General features: G+C 39.2%; 1 protein-coding gene and 1 long non-coding RNA gene across 2 annotated transcripts in view; one reads left to right on the forward strand and one right to left on the reverse strand.

The window, feature by feature from the left end:
• kcnj5 (potassium inwardly rectifying channel subfamily J member 5) overlaps positions 1-10,832 on the forward strand; it is a 77,300-nt gene extending 66,468 nt beyond the window's left edge. Inside the window, exon 4 of the mRNA XM_061972710.1 lies at positions 6,696-10,832. Within this exon, the coding sequence (XP_061828694.1) occupies positions 6,696-7,081 (386 nt within the window). The 3' untranslated portion in view covers positions 7,082-10,832. The remainder of the gene's footprint in view (positions 1-6,695) is intronic.
• LOC133614604 (uncharacterized) overlaps positions 1-25,003 on the reverse strand; it is a 230,264-nt gene that overhangs the window by 156,387 nt on the left and 48,874 nt on the right. The gene's annotated exons all lie outside the window — the stretch shown is intronic.

The raw sequence follows: 25,003 nt of genomic DNA on the forward strand, positions 1-25,003 counted from the left end.
CTCCCTACGTCCGTGTACCACTCCATACAGCGGCGTTTTAAAAAGTCGTAAATTTTACTTCTTGAAACCGATACCGATCATTTCCGATATTACATTTTAAAGCATTTATCGGCCGATAATATCGGCAGCCCGATATTATCGGACATTTCTAGTATTGAGCACAACCCAATGGGGGCACAACAAATGCCACTTACAGTGTGTGGAAAAAATTAGAACACATATTTGTATTTTATGTATTTTACAGTATGTATTTTATCATTACCTATACACTGCAGGATATGATGCCTCGTTTGATTTTTGATTTTTTTAGTTAAGTACGGTATTTTTATGTGGTTCACACTACAAAAATAAAAATGAATGTCTAATGTGAACGGAATGCGATGGTGAAGCGACGCGCACACATAAGCACATCAAGGGCCTGTGTTTACGGAGGTAAATATTGCCCCGATTGGTGTTGGTGTCTAGGGATGATGTTCGAAAACCGGTTCTACTGATTGTTCGATAAGAAAAGAACAGATTCCATGGATTCAAATCCCTTTTTGAAAAACGGTTCCAGTTATCGAAGCAAATATAGTAAAGAAAAAGATTTGGTTCTTTATTCGAATCCCTGGGAACGAATCCCGTGTCACAGGAAATGTCCTGTGGCACGTCACAGGAAATGACGTAGCTCAGTCATTCGGCGGCAGATACAGAAGCAGCAACAACAATGGACCGGAAAAAACGCTCCAAGACATGGCTTCACTTTACTAAGAAATACGACAAGGAAACGGCTATCCTCAATTATTGCCAGGCTTCAACAAACATGTTCAAACATTGTTCAGGCCGTACATAACCTGAAGGTTAGAGAAAGGTGTCGTGGAGAAGCAGCGACAGAGATGACGAAGCACGCCCCTCTTCCTCTGCTTTAACCTGCAGTCCCAGTGATAGAGTCGGTGAGCTACTAACGTTAACTGTTGCCGGTTCATTTCCATATCTGCTTACTTGTAGTCTTTGGGCTAAAATAACGTTACCTCTTATGTCAACCAGGACTGCAGTAATGTTAGCTAGACTAAAGTTACCTAAGCATAGTCAGTGGCTAACGGTAACGTTAACGTTAGCCTTTTTGTATGTGTCTGATAACGTTAACGGTATCTTGTAGCCTACACCACTCCAGAGTTTGCAGGACTGTCTAATAAATAATACAAATGAATGCAGGATTTTCCCTGCATGTATTTTTCTTATGTGGCCCAATTAAAGGGGCACTAACAGTCAATATTTATTTATCTTATTTTATTTTTTTCTTAAAAAATATAAGTGAAGGCTGCCAAAAGTGAGTTTTTGTTAAACCAAGTATTGTGTGTTTTTTTTTCCATGTACAACAACCTGTCTGGATTCGATAAGAGAATCGATAAGGAATCGGTTCGATAAGAGGATTCGATAATGGCATCGAAATCGATAATTTCTTAACAAACATCATCCCTATTGGTGTCAGACCTGCCGCATTTAAAGCAATTTCAAGGAGTCAAAATGTAATATTTCACGTAGGCGATTAAGTAAGAGGGTAAAAATGTTAGCTAAGGCAGTGGGACATTGACCTAAGTCTTTCTATATGTTAATCAAAACAATCTTTTTGCTACTCATTTACAGTACTTTTGCGCCAGTCAAAGAATTGTGATGTTTGTCACGTTATAATGATGAACGTGGAGGCCTCTGCGATATATCGATTCTGATGATAAATCCTTGTTTTTTGTTGCAGATAACTTAGAAATTAAAAAAAGACTAATTTCTCCTCTTGCTCAAACATACTTTTTGCCCCCAGGAGCTTCCGTAGCTTCTTCCATCCTACTTGTTTTCTTGGCGGACATTCATATACCTAGCAAAACATGGCTAATGCTAATGCGAACGCAAAGGAGACATTTGTTCCAAAGAAAAGAAAAGTGTTGTCAGAAGTTTGGATTTGCCACAACAGGCGTGGAACAAACGACTCCATGCTGCAAAAACTTTTTCCAGAACAAACCTCCAGCCAAGTGCTGGAAATGCAACGCTTTACGAGGCAAACAAGACCGCAAAAAATGGGCGGGAATCATTACACAGTGGAGAACTATCACGAAAGCAATCGCTGGAGCATGTTGCTAAAGATGTGGCACACACACACAATGAAAAAGCCTGCGTTTATACAGTTCCGAAAACTATAGCCCTCTTAAACTGTAACTGCACTCTTTGGGGATTTTGCCTATCGTTCACAATCATTATGATGGACTAGAAAACATGTCTTTTTTTTTGTATGTTAAATATAATTTAAAAAAAACACTTTTCTATTTGTGTTGGCCCTGCGATGAGATGGCGACTTGTCCAGGGTGTACCCCACCTTCCGCCCGAATGCAGCTGAGATAGGCTCCAGCACCCCTCGTGACCCCAAAAGGGACAAGCGGTAGAAAATGGTTGGATGGATGGAAAATGCGGCTAATGGGAGTCACCGTTGTGTAGCCTTCAAAGTCCTCTAAAACAACTTCAAAACCCTCCATCAACGTTTTGTATACACACTGCAAGTATATATATAATGTAGAAACAGACAGGTTCATAATAATATGTAATATGTTCAATATTTACCCTATTTTGGTCATTTTAATCATTGCCGGAACTAATTCTTCTACAAATTTTTTTAAGTTTCCGACTTCCGGCAACTTGTGTTCCTACTTCCGGATTCAATCACGAGTGCGTTCTAATCAGGGCAGATTCGGTAACAAACAACAAAGACGACTATTTTTGGATTCACAACCTTATCTTTTTTTTATCTGAATTTATGGAGGCTGAACTACTGCTTATAGAAGCGAGTAAAAAAAGAAGGGTGAGGAATTGGAGCAGACAGAAGCCAAGAGAGTGAGGTGAAAGTGAATCGAAGCTGCAAATGTGAAATTTTGAGACAAGATATTTCGACATAAATGGATTGCTTACCCATAAATTGTCGGGGAAAAAACCGTACCTGGCCAGCTGGACCAAACAGACAACTGTCCATCACTTTATATTGATCATGATACATGCAGTACGTCATGCATGTATTATGCCGTGTAGAAATAAAACATGAAACATGGGCTAATACTTTAAAGATACTGTAATATGATTGTTCCTGTTTTTTAGTCAGTACAAATTGGTCTTCTATCGTATTGTGTTGTGCATTACAAACTCAAACACGTTTTGTGTTGTCGTAGAAGCTAACTTATCTCTTGTCGTAGTTAGCTTTTACGGCTAATACCGTAGCACACCAATTTGTTACTACACTAGAAAAACAGTTCCTCAGTGTTCGCTCTTACAATAACAATGTTGCTACAGTTTGGTTATTATACAGGTTACTGAATTGTTGAATTGTATTGTTGACAGTTTATGAATGCATTTTTATGTGATATGGAGATAGAACTGATTGCTTCCATTAGCTGCATTGCTAGCTACCAAGAACGAGCCAATTTTTATTTGTTAGAATGCAAAAAAAAACAAAAAAAAAAACTTTTGTCATCTTGTCTCTTATGATTGAAGTTCCCCTTTAATGTTGTACTTCATTATTTATTTGCATACAATGTACAATACTAAATTTGTATTTACAGAAGTATTTTATTCAAGACATAAGTTTCCACTTTATTAATCTCAATGTTGGAGATTTTAAATGTGTGTGCAATGCTACATACTGAAGTAATGTCTCCCAGAGAAAGCTCTTAATTCAGTTATTTAAAAATTATTCCATAAAAAGCACAATTTATATCTGGTCTAAAAAGAACAAAATTGTACAAATTAGAATTTGTACATCCAGTGTCATTTCAAACTACTAAATGTTTTATCAAAAAAAGGACAACTTGTTTTAAATTATTTATATCATTTGTAATCACTAGTTTCTTTAAAAAATATTTAAAAAAATAAAATAAAATAAAAAAATTGTATATCAAATTTGTAAAAAAAAAAAAAAAAGAAGGAGATTTTATTTTTACGCTATATGTCCTGGGCCTAAGCATAGGCCAGGTGACCTGAACGTTCAGACTCCATTCACATCGGGTACATATCCGATTTATATCCAAAAACAAAAAGCAGATTTGGAAAATCGGAAATTGCACTGTTCACACGGTCATGGGATTCAGACAAATGGGATTCAGGTCACACATAGGCAAAATAATCGGAATTGACCTGCAGTGTAAACACAGTCTTAGACACATTCTAATAAGAAAACAAAAACACAGGTTTTGTGATTCTTCTTGATATTGTACAAATAAAAAGTACAAACTAGGCCATTTATATCCAAGGGGAATACAATTCACCAGCCCTGGCTTGTGCAGCAACATAAAACACTTATCGCCCTGAATTTACTGTACTTCTATTTTTAATCACATTTGCATGCAAAGTGTCAGAGAAGGAGCAACAGAGGAAGTAGAGTGTGTCAAATGTTTTCAGTTCAAAGTTTTCATTTACTGACAAACCCTTCACTTTTAACTAGATACAAAAGAAGCCTGAATTTGAACGTACCCAACCGTGGTTTCATGAGATCTTTGTTTGTCCTTGCTCAAACAAACTGAGAACAACAGAAAATGATGCTGAGTAGATACAAAAATAATAAAAAAGTGTGTTTGCATTTGATGTACTGAATTTTCAAATTAAGTGATTTGAAAAAACTTGCTTGAAATGAAAACTGTGACTGGTCGAGGGCTCAGCTACCTACATTAGCTTAAATAACCATATTTTCCAGACTACAGTATATAATGCATCTACGTTGTAAAATGAATTATTTACACAGAATTATCCGATAATTTGGGCCTGCCGATATTATCGGCCGATAAATGCGTTAAAATGTAATATCGGAAATTATCGGTATCGTTTATTTTATTATCGGTATCGTTTTTCTAATTTTTATTTTATTAAATCAACATTAAAAAACACAAGATACACTTACAATTAGTGCATCAACCCAAAAAACCTCCCTCCCCCATTTACACTCATTCACACTCATTCACACAAAAGGGTTGTTTCTTTCTGTTATTAATATTCTGCTTCCTACATTATATATCAATATATATCAATACAGTCTGCAAGGGATACAGTCCGTAAGCACACATGATTGTGCGTGCTTATGGTCCACTAATAGTACTAACCTTTAACAGTTAATTTTACTCATTTTCATTAATTACTAGTTTCTATGTAACTGTTTTTATATTGTTTTACTTTCTTTTTTATACAAGAAAATGTTTTTAATTTATGTATCTTATTTTATTATTATTTTTAAAAAGTACCTTATCTTCACCATACCTGGTTGTCCAAATTAGGCATAATAATGTGTTAATTCCACGACTGCATATATCGGTTGATATCGGTATCGGTTGATATCGGTAATTAAAGAGTTGGACAATATCGGAATATCGGATATCGGCAAAAAGCCATTATCGGACATAATTATTTAGTAAATATTTATTTACAAATCCTAATCGTTTCCAAACGGAGTCTGTGACAAGGACTAAAACGACTGATCAAACAAAACATCATCGTCATGGACCCAATAGCTGCAACAGCAGAACACTCAAGTCGACGGTGATGTTTTGGTGAATTACAAAACTGAAACAATACAAAAAAAATGCCATTGTAAGGCAATACTAACACAGACACATGTAAACATGTTAGCATATTAGCTAATTCTATTGACACCAGCTTTATTACATTACGACAGCATGTACAAATATGCATGAAAACATTCCAACAGACATCACACATGGGATGTTTAAGTAAGTATGAATTGTTTTTGTTGTATTGTAAAACATACAAATGATGCTAGGAGTGATAAATTAGGACTCCATACTAGTAGTAACGCTATGGATGACTAGAAAACGGAACGACACTTTTACTTGTACCTGCTCAGTGGCCTTGTGGTTAGAGTGTCCGCCCTGAGATTGGTAGGTCGTGAGTTCAAACCGAGTCATACCAAAGACTACAAAAATGAGACCCATTACCTGGAACTCAGCATCAAGGCTAGGAATTGGGGGTTAAATCACCAAAATGATTCCCGAGCGCGGCAACCACTGCTGCTTCCTGTTCCCATTACCTCCCAGGGGGTGCAACAAGGGGATGGGTCAAATGCAGAGGGTAATTTCACCACACCTAGTGTGTGTGACTATCATTGGTACTTTAACTTTAACTTCCGGTTGAAAGCTCTAAACAGGATATACTATAGACATTCACCCCAGACCACCTGCAGTGAGCAAACTTATCTAAACGATGGCGCTGTAGCACGTACAAAAACACACCTTTTCTTTCCATGGCCGTCAGCAAAGAAAAATCTATGAATTAGCTGCACCGTCTAATAGACTGCAGGGTTCAAAGTGTACAAAAAACGTAGCAGCTTATAGTCCGGAATTTACGGTAGATACCAACTCATCACAATGATGGGGTCTTTGCCTACAGCAATTTATATATAATTTAAGAGTACATAAAGTGATTTTAATGGAATAACATTAAAGCAATGGCATTTCTAACAATTAGCAGATGCACTGCTGAGATAGGCTCCAGCGCCCCCTGCGACTCCGAAGGGAATAAGCGGTAGAAAATGGATGGATGGATGGATTGCTGCTTTGTTTTTTTTGTATGCAGTTAAGCTTGTAGTGTATACTAATGTCTCTCTGTCAATTTCTCTTTGTGTGCATGTGTATCTGTGTATATGTGCCTTCACCTGCCTGCCTGGATCACTATAGGGATGACGTGTCAAGCAAGAAGCTCCTACCTGGACACAGAAGTGCTTTGGGGCTACCGCTTCACACCCGTTCTCTCCCTGGAGAAGGGCTTCTACGAGGTCGACTACAACAACTTCCACGACGTCTACGAGACCAACACCCCTATCTGCAGCGCCAAGGAATTGGCCGCCAAGCTCCGGGAGGGGCCGCTATTGCCTCAGCTGTCATTGCTCAGCCCGGAACCAAAAATGCATACTTTTGACCCTCTAAACCGCCTGTCTGACTTGGACCCACCGAGCCAGGTTGAGGACAAGGAGGAAGGGGAATCAGGAGGAGACAGAGGAGAGACCAATGGCTCTGCGGCTGCTTTAGAGGAGACGCCCTTTGCTGATGGACTACCTGACTGATTAGCCATGAACAGCCAGCTTGTTCCATTGCAAGGACACTCTTCTTCAGCCTCGGAATCATGCAATACTCCTCTTCTAGAGTGTCAATCTATAGTATAGATTGCTTTTTAGACACTGTACTGTAAGTAACGACACACATACAGCATCTATATCTTCACTTAAAAAGTTGGTGGTGCCGATTGTCTTTTTATAATTCTATAATCATGTCCACTTACTACTATTACAGTTGTGTGAGGGAAACTCGATCTGAAGATTACAGATTACACCGAGCACATTATGGATATACCATTGCTCTGATTTTAAAGAGTATTGATTCATCTTAGCAAAGCTAATGTGTCTGACAGACGCATCTCTGCAGTGATGGAGGAAAATTATTCGCCGCCTCTGTTCATGTTACACAGTTTCCTCTTCACTGGAACATGTAAGGCTAATCGTTTGCTCGTAGGAAAACCTAGGAAACGATCCAAATGCAACGAATATGCAGTTTTTGTTTTCGAAACCCTGTCTTTGCTGTGCGTCTATCATCATGTGTCTGTGACTAATTGTCTCTCTCGCACACACTGGGAGCTTTGCCCCAAAATATGCCAGCTTGTACCTCATTCTATGCTCATTTTCAGGGTAATTATCTGCAACATAGGCTGGTAAAAGAAGACAATGCTGACAGAGTGACTAGCTGATTGGAAGTAGTAAGATTTCTCCCCCTACAATTATTTAATGCTGCTTTGGTAAATTATAACTGGACAGTAGTGGTTAAGGTGCATTTAATTGACAAAGACCAAGACCAAAATGTACAGTCGTCCCTCGCTACATCACGCTTCAACCGTCATACATTGCAGTTAAAAAAAACACAGACAAACTTTTTTAAAGCATAATCTGCATGTTTTGGCCTACATTTAAATGTTAAATGAAGTTTTATTTACATATATCACAGTGCAGTATTTTTTCTTATTTTCTATTAGTATTAGGTTGTGGCGATCGATTAATATTCACCAAGCACGACTTCCGTTTCAGAGTTCAGGGTGAACTCTACTATGTAAACAACACAACACCAATCCTGGGGCGACTATCTTCACCGCAACAGTCCCAAGTTGACTACCTTTTGGCAGAACAGCTTTCTGATTGATTTAATCTTCAACTACTGATTCATCAATACCACATATCCACATTGGTGAGCCTTTGATGTGAGCGATGCAGAACGACATCAGTTGGACAAAGCATCAAAGTCAGTGCAGCACTTCAGGCTAACAAGACTGCTATAACCTATCGGCAACAGATCAGCCAAAGTGGAGATGTACAATTTTGTTGTACTTCATCTTCCACATCAATATCACAGCTTTGGCGTGAGCGATGTGAAATAACAAGGCAGACAAGAAATGCTAACAAGGAATGCTTACATCAAAGCAAATTGTTGTAGCTGCAAGTGTCAAGTTGACTACGTTTTTGCAAAACAACTTGTGATTTTAGCAGATCAAAGCCCAGTTTTAACGTCGAGGAATTTCTCAGGGTGTGACAAAATATTTCGAATTTGTGGCCATGTTTTAGTGGCCGGGCAAAAGCTAGAGCAATGACATTTGGAGGATGCTGCGGGCTATCGTTGCGTACTGTAACCTACAGTAGAACAAATTCAAGGCTAGTATATTGGGTGAACAAGTGTAAAGGTGAGTTTATGGATGTAACGATATGAACATTTCATAACACGGTTATTGTGACCAAAATTATCACGGTTATTATTGCGGTAATGTTGAATGTGCTCAAAAAGTACTCATACACACACTGAAATCTTTTGACCAAGTTATTTAAATAAAACAAACACAATGTTACAAAACCCACTATGTTGCATGTTTTGTGTTTCTTATGCTTCACTGATAGTGTTTTAGTCTTAAGTTTTAATGGTATCATTTAAGCTTTTATTGTTTTGAATATTTGTTTGTCCTGTAGCACTTTAAGACTTATTTAAATGAAAAGTGAGTAACAAAATGTATCATTATTCTTTATTATTTTTGGTGGATGTCGTGGCGTCTTACTCGGTTCAGCGGTCCTTGAATGCACCGTAAAAACACACCTCCGTCTCGTAATCCTCAATCACTCAGGCTAAGAGAGCACAGCTTGTAGGTTGATTGTGCACAACTGAATACTGTAGCTTAGTTGCTCAGACAGCAATGTGCTTGTGGTTAGCGTGTCCGCCCTGAGATCGGTAGGTCGTGAGTTCAAACCCCAGCCGAGTCATACCAAAGACTATAAAAAATGGGACCCATTACCTCCCTGCTTGGCGCTCAACATCAAGGGTTGGAATTTGGGGTTAAATCACCAAAAAATTATTCCCGAGCGCGACCACTGCTGCTGCTCACTGCTGCTGCTCCCCTCAAATGCAGAGAGTAATTTTCACCACACCTAGTAGTGTGATATTTTAACTTAACTTATATAAGTTTAGATTGGGGAAATGCATTTAAGCTTGTGAGCTGGCGCCAGTCAGTCCATGAGTTTATCAAAGTATTTAAAACGGTACTACGAAGTTTTACCACGGTTATCATTATTATCGTTTATCCCTACATCCCTAGGATGACTGTATGGGTGTTATTTCATGTTTAAAGGGCTTTATAATGTGAAAAAAAAAGCATTAAGAAGGTTGTAAACAGTTTTATTATGCTCTTACTATGAAAAACTAGATTTATTAGTGATTATCCTACATTGCGGGAAGTTGTTTATCGCAATCATGTCCGGTCCCAATTAACCGTGATAAGCGAGGGACAACTGTATGTGCTGTAATCCAACAAACCTTGTCTGCATCACAAACATGTCAACTAGTGTTGTAGTCAAGACTATGGACGGGCATTTGACTCAGTTTTCTTGATCAATAATAATTGGAAAATGTATAACTACTCACAATTCATGAAATAGTCAGCTAGCTAACAAACAGGTGGTTTAACTTAAACTGTACACTGTGGTCATTATAGCATTGCTGAAAACAACAAATCCAATTTTGGCCTTGATCAGACCAGAGGTTTTTCAAAGTGTGGCACAGTGAGACTCTCCTTAGAGAATACAGTTTAATACAATACTATTCCTCGAAAAACTGATTTTCTGGAGCATACCCTATATTATGGAGTTTACTGCTCACCCAGCTGTGTACTCACTCTCACTGTAGGAAGTAAAAATCAATACATTTTGCCTTTAAACATAACAGTCGTTAGCTGGGTAGGTTTGAAAAATCTTTTTAGGTTTTTATCGTTGGCCACCCTTGAGGTCTTCTGGTACTTTGAAAACCCGTGGCACAGACATTTGCAGCGTATACAGCAAGGATACAGACACCAGTCCTAACAAAGCCACTGCCCCGTCAAATTATGATGAACGTCCAATTGTAAACATATTGCAGCTTAATCCCCCTTCTAGATAGAGTTAATTAAAGGGAAATATTGTGTCTTTCAGTATTCCATAAGAGGAGATGATCGGTGTGGATCAAACTGCTCACCAAGTACTGCTGCCGGCTGATGCATGTCAGTTATAGGAAGACGGATTTTATACGAAGTGTATTTTTCAAATGGTCTATGAAATGTTGGCTGAAACACATGATGACAATGTCTACTTATTTTAACGGGAGTCTACCTGCACAGATGCAACTGTTGTTGATGAGCAGATCTTGGGTCTGTCATCTGGAATATTTGCCTTTTTTCATTGATTCCGTCATGTCCTCACCCTATTACTTGAAGTCTTTTTGTCCTTAGATAATTTAAATTTCTTCATTGTTTTACCCCCCCCCCCCCCCCCCCCCGTTTTCTGTTAGACGGCCCTCGTGACGAGTTATGGATTGACTTGTCTGCATGGTGACCCTTTCCTCCATTCTTCTACTTGGGAATACGTTTAATTCAAAATAATAAAAATACAGGGTATTTTCTAGGCATGCAAATCTAAAATAATTTCTACAATATAAAAACACATGATTTTAAAAGCCAGTATTCATTTATTGAAATACATTACAGATGCCGAATCATTTTTGAATCCTTCTAATGTGCCCCTTAATTGTTTTACAGACGCTTGTCCAATCAATATATTTATATTCACTGTGATATTTGCCTATGATTATGTATTCCATTTGCTAGATATGTTGATAGAGAGTGCTCATCTTTCATTGCAGGAATGTCATCTGTTTTATGTGTGTTCTCATGGGAATAAACATAATACGGCCAAAAGAACAACATGTTCTGTGTTCATGCATCAGCAAGCATATTGACTGTGTGTTTTTTCCAAGATAATTATGCAAACGCAGAATAAAAATGACCTTATTTAAAAGAGTGTGACACGGCACGGTGGTGTAGCCAATTGATAAAGCTATGGGTGCGTTATAGATACCTGGAAACTGGATTAGCAATGCATGACAAGATCAGTGCAGCACGATCTTGTCTTGAGGCAAAAATCTCATGAAGTCTATTATTTGGGGATCTGATATGTGGGATAAGATCTTGAATTTTTTTCTTGTATTTGAATTTACAGTGCATCTGAAAAGTATTCACAGCGCTTCACTTTTTCCACATGTTGTTATGTTACAGCCTTATTCCAAGAATGGAATATATTCATTTAGTCTTCAAAAGTCTAGAATAGAATACCCGACAATGACAATGTGAAAAGTTTTTTTTTTTTACATTTTAGAAGGTTATTCAAAAGAAAAAAACTAAAATATCACATGTACATAAGTATTCACAGCTTTTACTCAATACTTTGTTGATACACCTTTGACAGCAAATACAGCCTCAAGTCTTTTTGCCACACTTTGTCAGTAAGATGACAGTCCCTGATTCAAAATTGAAGCTTGGCACACCTATCTTTGGGCAGTTTCACCCATTTCTCTTTGCAGCACCTTTTAAAGGGGAACTGCACTTTTTTTTATTTTTTTTTATTTTGCCCATAGTTCACAATCGTTTATGAAAAACATGACGACGAATGGATTGTTTAAGTTCTAAATATTAAATCAACATTAATACAAGTCTGCTTAAAGTGTAGCCAATTAGAGGTCCCTTTATTCGCAATAAACACAATAAAAAAAAATCCAAAAAGGCCAACAATTCTCTATTTACATTGTGTGACTTGAATATTAACCTAGTATTAGTGACATTGTTATTATGAGCGCTAATGTGGGTCTATCGTGTGTCCCTATGTTTACATCATCGAGTGGTCTGCTGATTCATCGCTTCCTTGATCCTTGAAAGTTTACTGTAGATCATAAATCATGCATCTCACCTGGAAAGAAGATGGCTGAGGATATAATCCGACAAGTTGGAACGCTTTGACAGCCATTTAAAACCTGGAACTGGCGATAACAACACTAAAAGTGCTTGGTACCCCACACCCCAGCCCACCATGTTTCTTCGCGAGGATTATGAGACATTTTTCATCTAAATGGGATATATGAACATCCTAGCGGTCAGCATTCTAATGACAGCAGACATTGTAAAGTAAGTGATGTTTTATTATGTTTGTCAGCTCTCATAAAATCTATAGTGATCAGAAATCAGTGATGAAGAAAAAAAAGGAAACGTCGTTGTGTTTTTAAAATTAATGCGACGCGTATGCTTTAAATCAGGGGTGTCAAACTCAAATACAGAGTGGGCCAAAATATAAAACTGAACAAAGCCACGGGCAAGGTTGAACAAATTAACCTTTTAATAGGGACCCAAACAAGTTTTGCATTGAATATTGAACAAGCAACGCTTATATAACTTTATAGTGACATGCAAAATCGAGTTTCAAATAATAATAATAATAATTAAAAAATATCAATGGCATATCAATTACAATTTAAATAAAAATGTAATGCCTCTTTTCTATTTGCAGCCTTCTGAGGTAAATATCAACATTAACTTTTTCCACATGCTAATAAATTAGAAAATAAAATAATGAATAAACCATCTTCCGGGCTGCAATATACACCCCCGCCACCACCAAACCCCCCCCCTCCGTGCGTCGGTTGAGGTGGGCGGGGTTTGGTGGTAGCGGGGGTGTATATTGCAGTTAGGGCTGCATGGGATTCTGGGTATTTGTTCTGTTGTGTTTATGTTGTGTTAAGGTGCGGATGTTCTACCGAAATGTGTTTGTCATTCTTGTTTGGTGTGGATTTACAGTGTGGCGCATATTTCTAACAGTGTTAAAGTTATTTATATGGGCACCGTCAGTGTAACCTGTATTGCTGTTGGCCAAGTCTGCAGGGCATTCACTGTGCGTGCTGAAGCCACACATATTATGTGACTGGGCCAGCATTCGCTGGACTGGGTGAAAATTGAGAGTCTCCCGGGAGGGTTGGCAAGTATGAGAATTAGTGGTGCATGCGGTGTTACCGCGGCACCGCCGCCAAATATAAGCCGTCTCTAGTGTTGATTTGATATCGCCTTAAGGGCCAAGTGAAATTACACCAAATTTGGCCCGCGGGCCAGAGTTTGACACCCATGCTTTAAATGATCAACATACGTAAATATTCAATATTATAAATGTGCCTGTTACTACATTATATATATACTTACATCTTGTACATAAAACCCTAATGGAGGTGTTTGGATGTTTTTTGGGGTGCTCTTTTGGCAGAATTGAACGGCTCCTATAGGCTCCTTTGTAAGCGGACTTTATTAAATAACATAGTCATGTCTCACTGCACCACCATATCCAATTGTATTTACAATCCGCAAAGTATGTGAAAATACTATTTAAACATCACAAAATGCCACAAATTCAGTCAGCCATTCCGCTCCGAATACCTTTGACTGTTTCCGTAGATTGACGTCACTGTAGTAACGCTTCTGCACTCTGACCATGTTATCACATCAGTCATACTGGAAATACGAAAAAATTAGACAGAGATGGGCCGTCTATCATTCACAATCCGTATATAAGACATGAACACATATGTTTTTCTTTTTTATGCATTCTAAGTCGTAAATAAATAAATACATTAAAAAAAGTCAGCTAACAATGCAGTCAATGGAGGCTCTCTATTCCGCCCACACAACGCTCTAAATAACCATCCAAGCCCGCTAACAATAACAATACTCTATAGATATCATGACCTGAATATTAACTAAATATTAGCAATGTTGTTATTATAAGCGCTAACGCAGACGCTGTTTTTTTAACATTGATAACCTAGAGCCAACTGTAGATCATGCTGCACTGGACTCAATGAGAGACTTTAATGTAATTAATAAAATAAAACTGAAGATGGCAGTAATACAACATATATGGATGCAAAATGCCGTAAAACTGTAAAGAAGAAGAACAAGCTTATGCAGCACTGGCCGGAAGCATATTGAGCCGGTGTGCTGGGGATAGGTTGATTGGCAACACTAAATTGGCCCTAGTGTGTGAATGTTGTCTGTCTATCTGTGTTGGCCCTGTGATGAGGTGGCGACTTGTCAAGGGTGTACCCGGCCTTCCGCCCGAATGCAGCTGAGATAGGCTCCAGCACCCCCCGCGACCCCAAAAAGGGACAAGCGGTAGGAAATGGATGGATGGATGGATGCTGTTTCTGCTACTGCTGCATCGCGTTCGGCTAGCAAAAGTTATTCTAGATTATAAATCATGACTGATATGGATATTAGGAGGATTTAGCCATGAATCTATAAACCCCGTTTCCATATGAGTTGGGAAATTGTGTTAGTTGTAAATATAAACGGAATACAATGATTTGCAAATCCTTTTCAACCCATATTCAATTGAATGCACTACAAAGACAAGATATTTGATGTTCAAACTCATAAACTTTATTTTGTTTTGCAAATAATAATTAACTTAGAATTTCATGGCTGCAACACGTGCCAAAGTAGTTGGGAAAGGGCATGTTCACCACTGTGTTACATGGCCTTTCCTTTTAACAACACTCAGTAAACATTTGGGAACTGAGGAGACACATGTTTTAAGCTTCTCAGGTGGAATTCTTTCCCATTCTTGCTTGATGTGAAACGACGTGGTCGCATAGTGATGCGGGTGTGGTTCTCCCAAGGATGCAGACGGCTTCGGACACAGCTTGCAGGTAGGAAAAATGATTTATTTTAAATATAAATCATATGAAGAATAAACAAAAGACATGCACGTAGCACAAAAGGCAAAACAAAAGGACTAGCGTGGGAGCTAGCAGGAAAAAATAGCATAGCATGAGATCTAAGTAGTCGTTAACAGTTGTATGAGAACAAACTACGAAGCCAGACAGAGTGAGGCCAGAGCAAAGACTAAATAGCCCTCTGATTAGCGCCCGGGCAACAGGTGCGTGTCCCGAACACTAACCAGAGGCAGGTGCGCACAATCTGCCGTCATGGCAACAGAAACAAACTAAACTCAAGGTGCTGAAAACATGTGACACAAACATAAACAAACTCTGATCCGGGCAGCGGATCGTAACATGATGTACAGCTTAAGTTGTTCAACAGTCCAGGGGTCTCCGTTGTGGTATTTTAGGCTTCATAATGCGCCACACATTTTCAATGGGAGACAGGTCTGGACTACAGGCAGGCCAGTCTAGTACCCGCACTCTTTTACTATGAAGCCACGTTGATGAAACATGTGGCTTGGCATTGTCTTGCTGAAATGAGCAGGGGCGTCCATGGTAACGTTGCTTGGATGGCAACATATGTTGCTCCAAAACCTGTACGTACATTTCAGCATTAATGGCGCCTTCACAGATGTGTTAGTTACCCATGTATTGGGCACTAATACACCCCCATACCATCACAGATGCTGGCTTTTCAACTTTGCGCCTATAACAATCCGGATGGTTCTTTTCCTCTTTGGTCCGGAAGACATGACGTCTACAGTTTCCAAAAACAATTTGAAATGTGGACTCGTCAGACCACAGAACACTTTTCCACTTTGTATTAGTCCATCTTAGATGAGCTCAGGCCCAGCGAAGCCGACGGCGTTTCTGGGTGTTGTTGATAAACGGTTTTCGCCTTGCATAGGAGAGTTTTAACTTGCACTTACAGATGTAGCGACCAACTGTAGTTACTGACAGTGGGTTTCTGAAGTGTTCCTGAGACCATGTGGTGATATCCTTTACACACTGATGTTGCTTGTTGATGCAGTACAGCCTGAGGGATCGAAGGTCACGGGCTTAGCTGCTTACGTGCAGTGATTTCTCCAGACTCTCTGAACCATTTGATGATATTACGGACCGTAGATGGTGAAATCCCTAAATTCCTTGCAATAGCTGGTTGAGAAAGGTTTTTCTTAAACTGATCAACAATTTGCTCACGCATTTGTTGACAAAGTGGTGACCCTCGCCCCATCCTTGTTTGTGAATGACTGAGCATTTCATGGAATCTACTTTTATACCCAATCATGGCACCCACCTGTTCCCAATTTGCTTGTTCACCTGTGGGATGTTACAAATAAGTGTTTGATGAGCATTCCATTATCAGTATTTATTGCCACCTTTCCCAACTTCTTTGTCACATGTTGCTGGCATCAAATTCTAAAGTTAATGATTATTTGCAACAAACATTTTTTTTATCAGTTTGAACATCAAATACGTTGTCTTTGTAGCATATTCAACTGAATATGGGTTGAAAATGATTTGCAAATCATTGTATTCAGTTTATATTTACATCTAACACAATTTCCCAACTCATATGGAAACGGGGTTTGTAGAAGCTCTTCATCTGTGACATTCAGTTGATACCCCGAGATGAAGACAAACACACACAACTGGGGACCGAGTTACTGTCAGCAGCAACTTTCTTCAACCCTTCGTCTGGATTAAAATTAATTCTTTATCTGAACGGGAACATACAGACATTGTACAGTAAGCTATCGTTTTATAATGTTTGTAGTTTGTTTTTCTTGTTTAGCACTTACCAAAACTGCTACATGATGCTAAGTGTTTCCCTCAAGCTGGATCTGTTTATCACACAGCTTTTAAAACTTGTCACTTACTAACTATAAGATTCTGAACCATCATTTGTCCCAAAGTAGTCGTTATTGGCTCCCGCAAAATCTGCATGATTTGCAATGTTGTTGGCTGGGAAGGGATCTGCGGTTCCTACCTCTACGTCACGCTATGACGTGTCTGGCTAGCTCATTGTCTCTCAAAATGGCTCGGGAATCTCTGTGAGATTGATACTATTTTGATCATATCTATTTACTCGCAAACATTTAAGTCGTTCGATGTCATGCATTAGATATATATGATAAAAGCTTCCACTCTACTAAGCTCCACCAGGTTTTAGCCAGGATGTGTCAGTACTCATTGCTGCATTCATTTTCCCTTTATCGCTTTCCCTCTATTCTGACGAGTCTCCCAGTTCCTGCCGCTGAAAAACATCCCCACAGCATGATGCTGCCACCACCATGCTTCACTGTAGGGATGGTATTGGTCTGGTATGAGCGGTACCTGGTCTTCTCCAAACATGACACCTGGCATTCACGCCATAGAGTTCAATCTTTGTCTCACCAGACCAAAACATATTGTTTCTCATGGTAAATGGTAAATGGGTTATACTTGTTTAGCGCTTTTCTACCTTCAAGGTACTCAGAGCGCATTGACACTATTTCCACATTCACCCATTCACACACTGATGGCGGGAGCTGCCATGCAAGACCATAACCACTACCCATCAGGAGCAAGGGTGAAGTGTCTTGCTCAAGGACACAACGGACGTGACGAGGTTGGTAGAAGGTGGGGATTGAACCAGGAACCCTCAAGTTGCTGGCACGGAGAGTGAGGTGGTGTGAGGTTCTTTCAGGTAAAGTTTAGCAAACCTTTTTACCAAGAAATGTATTCCATTGAGCCACTATACAATTGGTGGATTGTTGCAGAGATGGTTGTCCTTCTGGAAGGTTCTCCTCTCTCCAGAGGGAAATGTTGTAGCATTGGGTTCTTGGTCACCTCCCTGACTATGCAGCAATGTACAGAGACTTCCTGGATGAAAACCAACGCTTCCCATCCAACCTGATGGAGCTTGAGAGGTGCTGCAAAGAGGAATGGGCCAAACTGCCCAAAGATAGGTGTGCCAAGCTTGTGACATCGTATTCAAAAAGACTTGAGGCTGTAATTGTGCCAAAAGTGCATCAACAAAGTATTGAGCATAATACAACTATATAATTATGTTATACTTGCCAACCCTCCCGGATTTTCCGGGAGACTCCCGAAATTCAGCGACTCTCCCGAAAACCTCCCGGGACAAATTTTCTCCCAAAATTCTCCCGAAATTCAGGCGGAGCTGGAGGCTATGCCCCTTCCAGCTCCATGCGGACCTGAGTCCGCTTTCCCACAATATAAACAGCGTGCCTGCCCAATCACGTTATAACTGTAGAATGATGGAGGGCAAGTTCTCGGTTTCTTATGTGGGGTTATTGTTAGGCAATTTCATTAATGTCCTCCCAGCGCGGTAACAACACACAACAACAGCAGTCACATTTTCGTCGGCCGTAAACAGCAATGTTGTGACACTCTTAAACAGGACGATACTGCCATCTACTGTACATGCATATGTGACAATAACATCTACGGCTTTTAGAGAGTGCAGTGCACAACTGCGCACACAACAAGGAGACGAAGCAAAAGAACGAGGAAGATACAGCCATGGCGACGACGAGTAAGATGAAGAAATACGCTTGTAAGATCCAAGCCGCAGCTGCGATTGGACCTGGATAGCCTCCGGGAAGAAGTAGTGGACTACCAAGTGCTTGGCAGTGTAGATCTTCCCCAGAAAGCAAAGATTGACCGGTTTTGGGCCATGCTAGGGAGAGATGGAAGATACCAGACTCTAGTGCATTTGATGAAAGCACTTTTGTGCGTGCCTCACAGCAATGCATCATCAGAGAGGGTGTTCAGCATGGTTAGAAAAATAGTGACAAAGAATGGAACAAGGATGGACAATTCAACCCTTAACTCAACAATGAGTAGATGAGTGTTATGTGTGTGTATATGTGTAAATAAATGAACACTGAAATTCAAGTATTTTTTTAAATTATATTTATATATATATATATATATATATATATATATATATATATATATATATATATATATATATATATATATATATAATAAAATAAATATATATTTATAGCTAGAATTCACTGAAAGTCAAGTATTTATATATATTTATATATATATATATATATATATATATATATATATATATATATTTATATATATATATATATATATATATATATATATATATATATATGAAATACTTGACTTGGTGAATTCTAGCTGTAAATATACTCCTCCCCTCTTAACCACGCCCCCTCCCCCAACCACGCCCACCCACCACCTCCCGAAATCGGAGGTCTCAAGGTTGGCAAGTATATATATTATGTGATTTTTTTATTTCTAATAAATTTGCTAAAAAAAAACTTTCACATTGTCATTATGGGGTATTGTCTGTAGAATTTTGAAGACAAACTTGAATTGAATCAATTTTGGAATAAGGCTGTAACATAGCAAAATGAGGAAAAAGTGAAGCGCTTTGAATACTTTCCGGAAGCACAGTTTTTTGTGAAATGCATTCTGCAGAAAAGTGGATACATTTCAGAAGGAACATCTTCTGTGAGTCTCTCTGAAATCTAACAGTCAGATAGATTCCCAAGGATTAAAAACATTGTGCGCGCAGACGTCGGCACCATCCCTGAGTCAACTTTGTGTGCGACGGCAATTACGTTTACACAAAAAAAAGTTGGCAGAGGAGATTAATGCTCTGCCACGCAGCTATGACCTAGCGACGGAGGAAACACGAGGCGCGAGGCAGACATTTAATGAGCGCACCAGTTAGAAGAAAGGAAACATGATTTTCATTTGGTGTAGAGAGAATGGGAGTCGTCCAAATTCGCAGCATCACAGCGTTGTGCTGTCAAGGCTATTTCTGTCTGAGCTATTACATTTGGAAGGCAGATCGTCAGCAAGATGACAGTCCCTGATTCAAAATTGAATAATGCACGATGGTAATACAATGCATCTGATAAATGGCTTGTAGAGATTGGTACTCGTGACAGGCGAAGGAGGGTGTTTATGTGTGGAGTGTAGCACAAGAGAGACATGAGGGGTTACTGTGTAGTGAGGTAGAAAATTATTTGATCCTGTGCTGATTTTATGGTTATCATGAACAGTCCTTTTAGTCTGTTCATTTCAACTGTGAAAGACAAAATTCCAGAAGGGAATTCGCCCAAAAATTGGACCTTGTGTTAGATGGAGAAACCGGTGCTGGCAAGCAACCGACGGGTGTGCATTGAAACATCCCAGGTTGCTTGGCAACTCCAACTTCCTGCTTCCCCCAAAGATTTTCAACAACACTAAAGTCCAGAGACTTGGTCTATCGCAACAGGATTTTCATGTGCTTTTTCCTAAATGTCTCACTCTTGTCATTTTGGGTTATTGTCACGCTGGAAGACCCATCCACAACTGAGGATTGACGATTTTGCCCGAAATCGAGATTGCGATGTATATTGCAGGCTCCTGTGATAACGATATACATCGCAATATATTATTTGGCATGTAAATGATAATAAAAAACATTTCAAAACAGGTGGCAAAGTCTCCTAATGTGGCTGCTGTATGCAACATATTGCATCATTTCCAGTTGTATTATTTTCTCAAAACTATTACTTGCTAATCTAATCTTAATAGCTGGTTACATTCTGTTGTAACATGTTTCTATCTACACTTCTGTTAAAATGTCATCAACACTTATTCTTCTGTTGTTTGGATACTTTACATTAGTTTTGGGCAATTCTACAAAATTGGGTAATGGATCCAATACAGAGTTTGTCAAGAATAGCAAAAACAACAAAAGATTTGGTGATACTAAAAAACATTGATCTAACGACTGTAGCATCGACACTGATACTATACCTGGTTTTGTTCCTGCCGATACAGTATTTGTATGTATCAGCCCACTTTTGTTTGCATACATATAGATACATACTGTATATACATACATACATACATACACACAATGTATACATGTATACAGCGCTGAAGTATAGATATCAAATATATCAGTAATGTAATTAAATAGGCATATAATACATTTGATATCAAAATCACTACACTAACTTCAGTTGTTTTAAATATTTATTACAACTATGCGTGCGGTCTCAGAGTGACCCGTGATCACGTTGCACAGATGTTTTTACATGTAACCTGCCATCGCAATGCTTTAAGTCTGCATATTAATTCAATCCCAAATTGAAGAAGGAAGTTTGCCAAAAATGTAAGAATACAGTACAATCTGTGGAAAAGCCATATTTTTGAGGGTAATCGCCAATACGCTGTAATATAGATGCGTGTGCATCGACACACATTACAATGTTTTCTTTTGCCACACAGCAGAGCGTTGATTGTGGCGTTACAACAATCGTTAGTACCAAAATAACACTTCAGCTTGCATTGATTAAAGCAAGCTATAACTGACTGAACAACACATAACTTTACTTACTTCAACTTTAACACCCCACCATTCCCCACATCAGATGGTGACAACAATGCAATATGAAATATTGAAGTATAAACGATAAATCATCGAATCATTGTGTGGTGTTCGGGTCTGTGGGACCCGTTTTCATTTTTTTATTAAAAGAAAAAGGATACAATTAATTAATTTTTCAAACAGACTCACTAAGATTGGCTCATTTTCAGTGAAGAACATATATCAGAATACATATTTAATGACCACACACCCCACCTACACATTTATATTACATATAAGATGTCCGGGTCCACTGGACCCGGGGCTAATAGAAGTGTGGAAATTGATGTTCTGTGTACCACACACACACACACACACACACACACACACACACACACACACACACACACACACACACACACAGCAGGCCTAGACAGGAGGAGGACAGAGTGTAGGTACACAGAACATCAGAGGGTTAAATGTGCGAGAAAATGAGAGCAGACAGTGTTGACAAACAATGTTGCAACCTTGTGTGGGAACCGCAGGTGCAGAAACACAAAAGAAGAACATTATGAACATTACACAAGGGTTAAGAGAATGTAAAGGTTCTACTCCTACCATGTTTCTTTCCCGAATGTGACTACCTCCTTAAAGGGGAACATTATCACCAGACCTATGTAAGCGTCAATATATACCTTGATGTTGCAGAAAAAAGACCATATATTTTTTTAACCTATTTCCGAACTCTAAATGGGTGAATTTTGGCGAATTAAACACCTTTCTAATATTCGCTCTCGGAGCGATGACGTCACAACGGGAAGCAATCCGCCATTTTCTCAAACACCGAGTCAAATCAGCTCTGTTATTTTCCATTTTTTCGACTGTTTTCCGTACTTTGGAGACATCATGCCTCGTCGGTGTGTTGTCGGAGGGTGTAACAACACGAACAGGGACGGATTCAAGTTGCACCAGTGGCCCAAAGATGCGAAAGTGGCAAGAAATTGGACGTTTGTTCCGCACACTTTACCGACGAAAGCTATGCTACGACAGAGATGGCAAGAATGTGTGGATATCCTGCGACACTCAAAGCAGATGCATTTCCAACGATAAAGTCAAAGAAATCTGCCGCCAGACCCCCATTGAATCTGCCGGAGTGTGTGAGCAATTCAGGGACAAAGGGCCTCGGTAGCACGGCAAGCAATGGCGGCAGTTTGTTCCCGCAGACGAGCGAGCTAAACCCCCTATCGACCCTAGCTTCCCTGGCCAGCTGACATCAACTCCAAAACTGGACAGATCAGCTTTCAGGAAAAGAGCGCGGATGAGGGTATGTCTACAGAATATATTAATTGATGAAAATTGGGCTGTCTGCACTCTCAAAGTGCATGTTGTTGCCAAATGTATTTCATATGCTGTAAACCTAGTTCATAGTTGTTAGTTTCCTTTAATGCCAAACAAACACATACCAATCGTTGGTTAGAAGGCGATCGCCGATTTCGTCCTCGCTTTCTCCCGTGTCGCTGGCTGTCGTGCCGTTTTCGTCGGTTTCGCTTGCATACGGTTCAAACCGATATGGCTCAATAGCTTCAGTTTCTTCTTCAATTTCGTTTTCGCTACCTGCCTCCACACTACAACCATCCGTTTCAATACATGCATAATCTGTTGAATCGCTTAAGCCGCTGAAATCCGAGTCTGAATCCGAGCTAATGTCGCTATAGCTTGCTGTTCTTTCCCCCATGTTTGTTTGTATTGGCATCACTGTGTGACGTCACAGGAAAATGGACGGGTGTATATAACGATGGATAAAATCAGGCACTTTGAAGCTTTTTTTAGGGATATTGCGTGATGGGTAAAATTTTGAAAAAAACTTCAGAAAATAAAATAAGCCACTGGGAACTGATTTTTAATGGTTTTAACCCTTCTGAAATTGTTATAATGTTCCCCTTTAAAGTTTTGTAATCAATCAGAAATATTAAGCAACTAAAATGCACCAAACATGGGAAAGTATGGGGAGAGTGTTTTGCATATATTAACCATCATCCACTTAAGGGCTTTAAAATGTGTAATTGTTTTAATTATATATACGTTTTTTCATAATGTCCACAAAATTCAATGAGGAGGAGGTGTGTTATTTGCGACCATGTTTGGGGAAAGTTGTTTGAATTGGGTCATATAAATGAATGCTTTGCCCAAAAGTTTACCAGTGAAAAACTCAGTCATTGACCGTCGATCTGTTCTCCGGTGCACGGGCGAGACAAACCTTCTCAAATTAACCCAAAGATTTAGAATTTAAGGTGAAAAATCACCCCGCGGGCTAATCTTCTTGTAAAACTTGTAATGTCTGGGGCCGTTGTTTGGACACCCTGTACTGGACGTACAATGACATGTATAGTATTTTTAAAGCTAGCCTACACTTACACAGAAACATTATGAATCTTTTTTTAGTGTTTGAAGCGGGCATATGCGCCTGTGCTGCTGAAACCCAACACTTGTGGAATTATACGTGTTTAATATATGACATGTGCAGTAAAGGGTACATTATTTCTAAAATCAGCGCACAGTAAAAAGGAGCCCAGGAAACCGCTTGAACGTTTAAGTGCCCGAGGCGCACCAATGTGCGTGTGTCGCCGCAAAACTTGTGGAATTATAACCCATTTAGTCATCAATGAAGTGTAAAGTATATTGTCTTTCACATCAGTACAAACTTAGGAGGAAACTATATCATTTTTTTATTTTTTTAAATTTTTTAGTCGCTTGGTCGCACCCCTTCGACAAATATGGAACAAACACACGTAAGTTAACTCGATTATTTGTTGTTAATAAGGATTAAAAACATGAGCAAATGTTCACTTTTACTATGATATAAAAGTACAAGAAGTCTTGCTTGTCAAAGTTGGCACATCAGCTGACCGTATCCAAAACAACTGACTGTCATTGGTGCTGGTGCAACTATCGCAATGCTCTTTTTTTTATGAATATATCGTGAAAATAGCAGCGTGTTTATGTTCAAACATACAGTAAGTCCTTTTATAATGAGTTTAAAGCAAGCAAAACAGAGTTGTTGAGCTTTGGAAATGACAGCTCACAACCGTGGCATCATCAGAGGAGTACAAGTCTTTTGTAACTCTTCACCTTGGCCAGCGTTTTCAAACGTCTGCGTTTTTAAGGTAAAAAGTATGTGTTTGCATGTGGACAAGAGGCCTAAACGCAGGGATAAATATGCATTTATTAAGTACCCTTGGTTGTGTGGACATGGCCATATTTTATGGAGGCGAGGATTGCTGACTAAGAAGTGACTTTGCACTGTGGAGGGACATTAGCCGCTGTCAAAGTTGCAGGACACAGCTAGAATGTGTCACGATTAGAGATGTCCGATAATGGCTTTTTTGCCGATATCCCGATATTGTCCAACTCTTAATTACCGATTCCGATATCAACCGATACCGATATATACAGTCGTGGAATTAGCACATTATTATGCCTAATTTTGTTGTAATGCCCCGCTGGATGCATTAAACAATGTAACAAGGTTTTCCAAAAT

This window comes from Nerophis lumbriciformis, linkage group LG17, assembly GCF_033978685.3.
Source record: "Nerophis lumbriciformis linkage group LG17, RoL_Nlum_v2.1, whole genome shotgun sequence".
Taxonomy (NCBI): domain Eukaryota; kingdom Metazoa; phylum Chordata; class Actinopteri; order Syngnathiformes; family Syngnathidae; genus Nerophis; species Nerophis lumbriciformis.